At 37.6% G+C, this 12,199-nt stretch overlaps 1 protein-coding gene across 1 annotated transcript; it reads right to left on the minus strand.

The window, feature by feature from the left end:
* Positions 1-4,733: 4,733 nt before the first annotated feature.
* Positions 4,734-10,083, minus strand: LOC137283990 (uncharacterized). The gene is made up of 6 exons (XM_067815656.1): positions 9,993-10,083; positions 9,174-9,404; positions 7,094-7,231; positions 5,356-5,591; positions 5,199-5,258; positions 4,734-5,093 (listed from the first exon to the last, which is right to left on the minus strand). Exons 1-6 carry the CDS (start codon positions 10,081-10,083, stop codon positions 4,734-4,736), a joined length of 1,116 nt encoding a protein of 371 aa, XP_067671757.1.
* Positions 10,084-12,199: the final 2,116 nt, after the last annotated feature.

Here is a 12,199-nt window from a genome sequence, read left to right on the forward strand (position 1 = left end):
TGTGATTTGATTTTAAGTATTGATAACCATTTACCATGAAGATATCTTTGTTTATGACAAAGAGTTTTCTGATTGCCAATAGACTGTGTGTATGTTTGTGCATGTGTGTGAATGTGTCTTAAAAAACCTGTTGTATGTTAACTGTGTTGGGTTTTTTTTAATCATACTGCTGTATTTGTTAAAAGTCTTTTAACAGTCGATCATTAAAATATTGACACAGTTCACTATTTGTTACGAGGGAGGAGTTCAGAGAAAGGGACAGCCAGGTGTGCAAGAAATGATGGAGACGCCACAGTAAAGGGTAATGAATGGATAGCTTTGTCGGCAAATGCTTCTCGAACACCTGACTGTCCCTTTCTCTTCACTCCTTCCGTGTAAAGAACTGTGAACTGTCAATATTTTAATGATAGCTTGTTAAAAAACTTTTATATATTTTTTACCAAGAAGTCTCCAAAAACCTCACGTTTTGATGTTTAAGATGTTTTGATTACCCTTCTGGATCACAGAGATGCTAGTGTTTGTTTTTAGTAATTCAGGCTTTCTTTTTTTTTGTCTTGAAAGTTAAAATCGCATGCATCAAATTTCATGTCCTACACTAAACATCTTCCAAGAGCCATTACTGTACCAATAACATTGGTTATAATGAAATGCCAGTAGCAATGCATTCTCGAAACATTCACTACTATCATATCAACATTGATTGACTCTGATAGATATAGATATATATATATACCTTCTAATTTTTTTCACGCATAAGTTAGAAATGAAGATCCCCTACTGTTTTTGAAGAGTTTTTTTTTTTATTTTTTTTTTTATGAAATTGTGTTTGAACATCATTCAACCAAGAGTTAGAATATTCAACCTGTAACATAGAGACATTGTGTATTCATATTGGTAAGTTGATGATTTTGCTTTGCTGAGGTAACTACTACAATTAGAATTTATCAGGTGTGACTTCAGGCAACAATGGAGGAATGCTCTTGATGACAGACACCAAGCTGATATCTCCGCAGTAGTGATTTTCTTGCACCGAAACTTCATTATCACAGGTACAAGTGATGGTTCTGCGATGGTGCTTGCATAGGGCATGTCATTGCTAACACTGCTTCACTCACTCTGGAGTTATTCTAGTGTACAGCATGTCCCTCTCGGCATTGTTGGCACAGTGACATTCAGAGATATATCATGTCCCCTTATTAGAAAACACCATCCACTGAGTGATAACGTCTTCCCGTATTTTTTCATGGGAATTAGGTTGTGTTTGCTCTCCTGGTCAACTTTTTGAAAGACAACTTTTTGTTTGTTTGTTAAAATATGATAACGGTTAGTGTATTAGTTCACAATTTTATTAACTTGGTTTGTTTTTGTGTTTTTTTGTGGGTTTTTTTTGTGTATGAAAGTTTTCAGGCGGTTACCACTGTGTATCTATATCAGTATTTCTGGATATATAAACCTGTTGGTTAGAATGAGGAGAGCTATTATTTGCTTGACTGTTAATTATAGGGCTCACCTTGTGTTTACAACATGGCTTTATTGTAAACCCCAAACAGTGTAAATAAGTCTATAGGTGTACGTTTCACTTAGTTTTTCCTGTTTCTGCATTATTGTTATTCTTCCTCAATTTTTAAAAGTTACCATTCTTTTTAAATCTGTTGACACTGAAAAATTGTTATGTTAAAATATTAATTGATGATATATTGAGAATAGTTGTACAGGGATGGAAATAACCACTGTTGTCTATTACTGGTAGTCTGTGATTTACCATGAAAATGCTTTAAGTCCTACCTACCTTTAAGACACCATTGACTAAAATGGTCCATTTTAGGGGCTGGTGGAGTGTAAATGTTAGTGGTTTTACGGCTAAATATTTGTCTTCCAAGCTGATTGGACTCAGAATAGAATGGTCATGGTTTCACGGACCAGAAGATTTTACAAAGTTACTGTGTTTGATAGAATTCTGTGGAATAAATTTGGAGGCAATGTCAGTACCTGCAAGTCTGAGAGTCACAAGTTAATTATGCAGAAAAATTCCAGTGGTAACATAGCAATATAAATGTATTTAATATCTTACACTGCCAAATGTGGAGGGAATATGAACTTGCACTACTTAAATGTGTGCAAGATATGACCCAACACAAAAACCTTGTGACTGCCGGTAGATGTTGTTCACATCACCATGGCTATGAAGTCTTCTCTGACCCTGAATATCAGTGTTTGCCCTGACGCAGAAAAACTGTGTATTTTACACACAATTTATCTCAAATATGCAGTGAATTTAAGAGCTTGAGTCATTGTTGATGCATTGCTAGTATATTGCTACTGGAACCTATGTTCAGATAATTTAACCTTGTAATTTGCTTTTGTTTAAAACTACAAAGTTTATTGATTGCCAATTACCTGCTTAGTGCTGATTAAATACCTGGCCTGCTTTACCTTAATGATTATCATTATTGAAAAATCACAGTTGATGTCTTGATAAAAGTTCCATATTGAAGTTGACTCCCAAAAATATGTCCATGACACCAGGCATTTTCATGTCAAGGGCAAACACTGGAATATCAGCCAAAATAATTCATTGTTTCTTTGAATGTTAACATTATTGATGAGATACTGTGTGGAGAAAATCATGAACATTTCCATGAGTAACTGCCACACAAACCATCATAGAGTGTCCAGTGGCTGTATATGTTCATGCTGCTTTTCATTATTGACGTGGCATTTGTAACTGAAATTTTGTGGTGAATCCATCCATGGCCAGTATGTCTTCTTGTAACAGAATGAAGATTTCATACACTAGAAAAGCGATAAACATGGAATGACATAATAAAACAACATCCTTTAAAACAAACAGTATTTATAGCAGCATAATATTTCATTATTCATGTGTTTTGTGGAATTGTAAATACTTGACTGTAAATGTCTTCATCACACCCACCTCTCAGAAACAATGGATATCTGGCAATTGTTCTTAATGCAGAATGTGTATATTCAAAGGATGGTTTGTGCTATGCTATGTTAGAATTGACAGAGTGTGAAAGCTAGTAGTCCTCAAGTATTTTTAGCTCATCATACTGACATAAAATAATTGACTCTAAAGATTTGTTTGTTTTACAAGGGGAAAAAGAACCCCCCAAAATTATGAAAACGGCCACCACACAGGAGAGTACAGCCTCTGAATCTAAAGAAAACGGCCTCTGTGGCGAGAGAAAATGGCCAAAATAGTTCCACCAAGATAAAAGGAGATTATATGATGATACATACATATTTTAAATAATAGAGATTTACTTCAATGCAGATACGCTTTTAAATAGTGATTTAATTGTTGATTTTGTATTGACGACGAAATTAGTTGAATATTCAATTACATCAAATACTAATAAACAAGACTTTTAATTAATTCCAACTTTTGTTCTCGTAGTTCTGCCATGGTTCCCTGTATGGTGATCTAGCTTCACTTGTTGGCAATCTTTGTGCTGTTTTTATATTGTATTGTTGAGTATAGTTTAAATCTGTTAAAAATAATTTAAGTTTGTATCATGAATCACCATGATTCAGGTGAAGACATCCTATCACTTCGTTATTCCATATGTACTAACTGTTTGTTACATTAGAGTAAGAAAACAGGTTAATAAAAGAATTAATAGGTTATCTTATCTGATACGTTCACCACCATCCACTGAGTAGTAATGTCTTCCCATGTTTTTTCAATAGTTAATTGTTGACGTGTGAAGGTGCAAGCCCAAATTAATCCTATCCAGTCATATCATCATTTTTTATTATCAATAATAACAAACTATGCGAAAAAATGTAGTGTTATGATATATTTTGGATTTTGAAGAGACAAATTAAATGTGGTTTGATGAGCATTCTGTTGCAGTCATTCTATTGAGCTGTACAACATAGTACATAAATACATCTTGTGGAAGTACAACCTGAAAATTTCATGTGGCTATGTTATCATAGCTGTTGCCTTCCTATAATTGTATTGATTTAGAGATGAATTAAAGCAAAATAAAATACATATACTTTTCTGCTACATGTAATTCCTGTTTTCTTGTGAGCGGTGGCAGTTTTCTTAATTTGGGGGCGCTATTTTCACAATCACCCTTTTACATGATACATCCCAACGCTCCAACTGATGCGATGTCCACAATCTATGAAAACAAGGTGATTGTGTTCCCAACAAACATGTAGCCAGGGTTCCTGATTCAGCAGTTGGGTGTGGTCCAGATGGTGCCACAAACGCAATCAAAACAGAACAACTTGCATGTGTTCAATAATCTTTAGAATGAGTAATGGTCCTGAGATCAGTCATTAAATAAAAAAGTCCAGACCAAATCTATTTCTTGTTTTAAGAACCCATCAGTCATATTTTTTCAAGAATAAGAAAAATAATTTTATTTTCCTCACTGCAGAAATAACACTGTAATGTAAAAAATGTAAACTGACCTGAAAATTTGTTTGTTTTTGACCCATGCACACTTCATTAATTGCCAAAAGTTAAATACTCCTGGTTTTTAAGAGAAATATTACTTTGACTTGTGATTTTTTTCATTACCATAATTTTTTCCCCTCCTGCCTATAGGTTTTCTGAGGACAAGAATCTGTAAAACAAGAAATAAAACTGGGGTGGACTAGACTAGACTAGACTAGACTGGATTGTAAGAAGGATCTAGTTCGTAGGTCTTTGTGGTGAATTGGATCACTTCGCAGTGCTGGACCCTGAACTCTGCTCACTGTGGAAGAGGTCCTGATTTATCCTCTTTGATAGTCTGTAATGGTGGTGCGGATGGGTTCATTGGCAGACTGCTGTAAGCTGGGGGATCTTGAGAAGGGCTGTGGGGAATGAATACAGGTGAAGACACTGGCATTGTCATGGGCACACTGGGTACTGGGTAGGATACACCCATCTGCATTGGACTGTGGGGAGGCACCTGATGAGGGTTCATTTGTTGATTGTTGTAGGGCGAAGAGATTCCCGGTTGGTAGTGAGTCATTTGGGAGGACACACCCATCTGCATTGAGCTATTTTGTGTGGCTTGGGAAGTGCCCATTTGCCTTGAGCTATATTGTATGGCTTGGGATGTGTGCATCTGCATGGAGCCATGTTGTGCAGCTTGGGCAGCATTCATCTCCAGACTGTTGATGGCTGATGAAACTCCTGTGTTGGCAGATTTGTAGGATGAGCCTGTATGAACAGTGCTTATCTGCTGGCGTTGATCAACAGCTACTGAAGGTCTTTCTGCCTGAAAACAAATCTGGCTGTATTAGCAATCTAATAGCCTGCAAAGTTTGAACTTTAAATGCAGAGACTGACAAGGTAACATTCACATTACTAAGAGATTTTCAGCCTACCTTTTTCTTACACGATATGCAGACACAAGTGGTAATTCCACAGAGTGTGAAAATCACACCGAAGGCGATCAAGAAGTAGATCCACCAAGGCAGAAGAGAGCAGTCATCCCACTCATCTGACACATCTCCACAGTTGTCACGTGTGTTACACACCAGGTCATCACTGATACAGCGATCATTCTCGCAGTGGAAATAGCCATCGTCACATTTGGAATCGGAAATTGTAAGCTGGGTTGCTGTAACAAGCAATATATGGTGTCACTAGGGTCATTTAATCCAAACACATGGAAAAAAGTAAACATGCTATACTTCTCATGGTATCAATAGGTCACCATTAACCATAGCAAGCAAATGTATCCAAACCTCATTTACTTAATATCTGGTAAAACCGATACTCAGGAAGACTTACATGACAAATCTAAATGCGAAAACAATGAATCAAAAACAGAAGGTAACATGGGAACAAAATTTACTCATTTGTAATGCTAACAGGTATGGTTGTATAACCCTAACAAATGCAGTCCTTTTGAAGATTCTGGCATAGAATCCACAAACTTGCATAAGTACTAACAACTGAGTATAATGTCAGTATCTGATGCAACCTCCATTAGCTGCAATAACAACCCTGACCCTCATCCTCTGTGTTAGAGTAAGGTAATTGGAAGGCATTTTTTGTATTTAATAGAAGTAAATCATTATGGAGATATATAATATAAACTCTCCAATGCTGTGAAACTCAAATGATCCTTCATCTCATTAAAAAAAAAACCCTGACATATTATTGCCTTGCATGTCATATGGATATGTTTCTATTATACAATTACAACAAAGGACTTTTATCATTTTGAAAATGACACTTCTGTTGTTTTCAGTTATGATGCATGTAATCCTACCCTCTTTTCTGAAGTCATTGGGCACTGACTGTTGGATTATCTATGTGACAATATAAAATCAGGCACCATGGCAAGCTGACCTTGACAAATTGAATACCGGTATTCCCAGAGTTGTCAAGAATTGTTGGCCAAAGGATATGACCTGATTTTTATATTTGTGTCTCCCTATACTTTACCTTAATAACTGATGTTCCTTTTTCATTTAGGTGTTTTGGCTGTTTTACCCAAATTCTGGGCTACAGTGGTCTTCTTTACCTTATATATACCATTTAAAGAAAGTAGAGAATATTCCATTTTGCCATCATACCAGTAGCCATTGCCAATGCATGTGAGAAAAAATACTATATATCCACACAGATGAAACATTTTCAAAGTTATGGCATAAATTATCAAATTTTCCGTTAATTTCTTTTCATCAACTGTTTCCTCCTTGGTTTTATCATTTATATTTTATCAATCTTGTAAATCAAATATACCCTACTTTTTTTAATGGCATATATACATCACAACTTCCCTCAAGAATCTATGATCACATTGGTAACAGTGTCAGGGAGTCTTGGAGATTTGTTAAACAATCTTATTTGTTCACCCTGTCATAGAGCTTAGGTGGTGCAGTGGTGTTATACTTTAACCAAACGTCATGCCCTGGAATCCAACACTGGCTTTAATTATGTTTGTAGGTATGTCAACACGGCACTATGGGTTTTAATGAAGTGGTAATGGTGTAAGACATGCATCACCTTGGGCTTATCTCCAACATAAAGTTAACAGCTGGTGGTACTGACCCAAAATACTTTACAAACCTGCTGTGACTATTTGTACCATTGAGGAATCTTTGAACTTACCCTGTTTGAACTGCGTGACTGTAACAGACATTCCCCCAGATAGACGGGCTGTTCCACTCCTAAATATTAGGATGCCTTTGTTGCTTGGGGTTACAGATACTGGCCTGTGCAAGAGGTCATTTATGTACGTATCTATACCTGAAAATCAAGACTGAAAATTTCAGCAAAATATCATAATAAATATAATATTTAAATATACTACTACTACTACTACTACTACTACTACTACTACTACTACTACTACTACTACTACTACTACTACTACTACTACTACTACTACTACATTTGTCCACATCACATGTTCATATGTACACTTTCCAAGATGACAGCCTTAACTAGCAAATATACAGTTTGCAATGTCTCAAAGAGTCTAATTATAAGGATGGAGACACCGGTTTGTACAGAACAGTTTCAAAAAAGACAAAAGTAGATCTAGTGGTTTCATCCCTGTTTTATGGATATGGACATTCAATGTTTGGAGCAGATATAGGAACACAAACATACATTAATACAGTATAGGTGGCTTGCAGTTTCCGAGCTGAAGGATGAATAGCTAGCCCTTGTCTGTTTGTAAGCATTTTGTAAAATACTATTCGTAAATACATGCTGTATTTGAACCAGTCAGTTGAATTACACATCAAGTCACAATATTTCACTAAATGCCAACTGGTTTGTCACTGGAAGCAGTGTTTAAAATATCACCTACCCAAATATCCTGACCGGTCTATTTTCATCTCGGATGGTTTAATTTTAATAGTTGCTAGGCGGTGGGCTGGTAGATATTTTTACCCCTAAATTGCCTAACAGGCTAAAAGTATACTTTTCATAGTATCAGTAGACAGGTTCAGATGGAATCACAATCATCATAGAAGACCTGACTTCTTACCCAGGTCAAAAAAAGCTTTGAAGAGTGTTGTTTTGTTTCAACAGCATTTAGCTGCGGATGATGATGAGGTTCCTGCTGCTGAAAAAAATTGCAGGCCATGTAGCTTACGTGCTGTAAAGACAGTATTCAGAAAACTGAATATTTTGGTTTTTCATCGTTGAAAACCGGACAGGCAAGTTTGTATCCGGACTGGTAATATTTTCAAGTTACCAGTCTGACTATCTGGCTTGACATTTTGGTAGTTTTAAACACTGTTGGAAGGCAATCCATCCTTATAGTAAGAGGTGATGTTTCCTTTGCAGCTGTTGATAGGTGGGCAGTGGAGTCCAAGATGGAGAGAGAAAGCATTAAAGATGATCAAAGAATGAATTTACATATTCATAAAACATGACATGATTATCACTAATCATCAACCAGCCAGATGTGAAAATACAGCAGGAATCTTTATGACAGAGTTGAGAACATTTTGAGCAATCAGCTGGTCAAGGAAGAAGCCTCATCATGAGGCCATGGCCTCTGACACCAGATTAGAAATGCTCAAGACTCGTCATCTGAGATGAAACAAAAATATATCATGCAGTTCTGAAGTAGATTCAGCTGATCTTTTCAGTGATTTATGACCAGTGGAGTTTGGCTTCACTCCTATTCTCGGAATGAAGCAGCAGAAACATGGAGTTTTGCCCTGAGATGAAGGACATGTCTGTTGCACCAGACTGCTTGACAGAAGCCTGTGGACCTGGGAATGGATTATGTTGAAAAATAATAAATATCTACCAATCTGTCTATCTCTGTTGAAAAACACTTAATTTATGGTAATATTTAAATTAGTTATACACCCATCAATCATAGTTAGGCTCAGAACATTTCAGTCACTCACATGCAGTAATTTTCTGCAAGCAATATGTTTAACCATAAATCTTTCTATAACTCAGGACCCAGGTCCACAAAGCAATTCTAGAGCAATTCAACTGGTCAATGTCAGAGTATGGGATAGAAGTAAGACAGCTTTAATCCATTGATTAGAAGTTTCTCATGTCTGTCAGAAGGCTATAGTTACAATCCAGCATGTCTGAGTCACTCCCTAATAGAACTTGTGAAAGGTAAATATATTCCGTAACTTCCACTTTTTGTCATTATTATGCTTGCACAAGTCAGATTCATCTATATGATGTTTAGGGCATATGATCAACTCACCATAACTCCAACCTACGGCATGGCTGTATAATGACAAATAATGTGAAGAGGATGAAAAGTCAAGCCGTGTGAATTTGAACATTATCTGGAAGCCTCTGTCTGCCACTATTTCTACTGGACAGTACATGTTGGCAGCAAAACTGCTCTCATCTCTGGTGAGGCTAAACAAAAACTCATTTGCCTCCTCTGAACTAAAAGAGACGGTGTGACCGCAGACATCCTCCATGTAATCTGCAACACACACACACATGTACAGTTAGAGATATCTGAAAACCTCAATATCCCAGGGAGGTAACACTTCATATTAAAAGACTGATTGATTGTTTGCAAAGAGCTGTCGTTTGGAATATATCGCCACTGTATGCACGAATCTGTTTAATCAACATAGTTCCGTCGATTTCTTTGTTGCATTTCAGTTTAAACTTAATTGTTAGAAGCGGCTACCTTAACAATTAGTTTCTTTTCGAGGAAAGTAAATTGTCAAAATATTTTATGTATCATTCAAGCACGCATGCGTTCTTAAAATCACTGCATACACATATTAAGGTATTTGCAATGGGATGCAAATATTTCATTCATACTATTCATTCATACTATTAATATTTCATTCATTCAATTAATATCCTCTCCATGTACTGTAATGTTCTGTCTTCGAATTAAAAAGTGTGCAGCGTTTCGAATATTTCATTGCAAACATTGAGTTGGATGTTCTGTCATCTCTCAAAAATCAAACAGAGAAAACTCAAAACCAGTTACACTGTCGCAGATTTGAATTTCATTATTCAGTTTGTTCCCAAACCAGGATGTAAAAACACTTACAAGAAAAATCATGTGACGCGGACGCACACCGAGGGCACCAAACCATTAGTGCTATGCCACAGCACACTTTCAAGGCAGTCACAGAGTCCATTTTGGACACAGGACAACACTTCTCATAGCTACCACAATCGTCTGCTGACGAAATGTCGTTGGCCCTCGTTAAAGGGAAATAACTCTAATGGCGCCACTAAGCTCCAAACAGCGCCATTACCATTCTATCTTCCTCACCTTTAACGTAGCAACCTTTTGTATGGCAGAGATCATCTACAACTATCTTTTGGGAGTCTCCCTGACTATGGTTAACGTTAACTCACATTCTTGGTTAACGACAACTCGCCAAAACGCAACAAATTCTGTTTTCTTCAATAAATTCAATAAATTGTGAACGGGAAGAAATTCATGTATTTCCTTTTGCACGCACATTCCATGCATCATTTCCCCAAAAAAGGTCGGGGGGTTTCAATGCTCTTGCGACAGTTGACAACCTTAAATTTGGTGTTAAAGTCATGCCTGGACGTACTGAGGCACAGCGCAACAATGCGATTGGTCATTTGTAGGCTGTCGAGTCTCAGTGTGCGATTGCAAGGCAACTGAATGTGTCACAGAGTACCATAGCAAGACTTTGGCATCACTACCAGCAGCAAGGGTCAACACATGATCGTCCCAAGTCTGATCAGACTGTGAGAAACCGCTTACGTGAAGCTGGTATTCCTTCCAGAAGACCTTTGCGTCGACCAGTCCTTACACGTCAACATCGGCAATACAGCAGACAGTGGTTTCGCCAACATCTTCCATGGCCATTGCAAAGGTGGAGGACTGTTATTTTCAGTGATGAGTCACGTTACATGCTGCGACGTCCCGACGGAAGAGCACGTGTATATCGATGTCTTAACGAATGCTACGCTGCAAATTGTGTACAGGAAGTGGACAGATTTGGTAAGGATAGTGTCATGGTTTGGGCTGTCATCTCATACAATGGCAGGACAGATCTCATTCAGGTCCAGGACAATGTGACAGCTCGACGTTACCGTGATGAAATCATCAGGCCTCATGTCCTTCCTTTCATTTTTCATCTTCCAGAATGTCATTTTTCAGTATGATAACGCTCGGTCGCATGCAGCAAGAATAACCAGTGATTTCCTTGCCCAGAACAACGTTCAGGTTCTTGATTGGCCCTCACGATCACCGGATCTTAATCCCATTGAACCTTTGGGGGACGAATTGCATCATCATGTGCGACAGCGTGACCCTACGCCACAGACGTTACCTGCTGTGTTTGTGGCCTTGACAGAAGAATACCAACTCGTTCCCAGACACTTCATCCAGAATCTAGTCCAGTGTATGGGACGCAGATGCCAAGCAGCCATTGATGCTAATGGTGGCCACACAAGATACTGACTGGTCTGCGACCTTGACCTTGGAACACTTGTCATTTGTGACGTGCAGTTTCTTGCAGCATTGGACCGTTAATGTTTATTCAGGTTTTCTTCATTACTGCCCTGTATTACTGAATCTTAACTGTATAAATTGATAACAATTTTCATCTATGCGTTTCTTTTTTAGTACTTTATATATACATAATATATCTCACCCAACACATTTACAAATGCATAAACAATATTGCCTTGGTGAAATGACCACGCTAAAAAGGTTATGAGAGAATTTTAGTAGATCTAGGTCATATTGAGTATAAAAGAGTGGCGTGCTTGTTTCAATTGACACATGGCAAAAGCGATAGCCTACTAGACTTAAACTCAAGCTGTCTGCTCAAGCGCAACAGTCAGGTGTTGGCGATAACTAGTATGCGGCGATACCTGGTCGCTAGCCTGTAGAAATAAAAACAAGGCGAGTATTAGAGAATGCATCTTTGGTACGATTTTCGCAATAATTACCATAGTACCCCGGGGACAAATATTAGCATAACTAACAAAGGATAATTGTGTTGTTAGGAGGATTTGAATAGGCTGACTCCCGACACGCCATGTTTGTAGGCCGCAGCACAATAACTTAATTGACATCGTAGCCGACAGCGTTACGAACGGCAAGTTATAGCAATCACTTCAGTCACCCAGCAGCAGTTGTGCGCATCAGGAACCAAACTATTAGTATCAAGTGTTTGGTATAGTTACTCGATATTTCAATAACGAAATCCAGGAAAACAGAATTGTTTGCTGAACGAGCCAAAAGCACTTTCTGACATATCCGAC

The sequence above is a fragment of the Haliotis asinina genome, chromosome 5, assembly GCF_037392515.1.
Source record: "Haliotis asinina isolate JCU_RB_2024 chromosome 5, JCU_Hal_asi_v2, whole genome shotgun sequence".
NCBI classification, from domain to species: Eukaryota; Metazoa; Mollusca; class Gastropoda; order Lepetellida; family Haliotidae; genus Haliotis; species Haliotis asinina.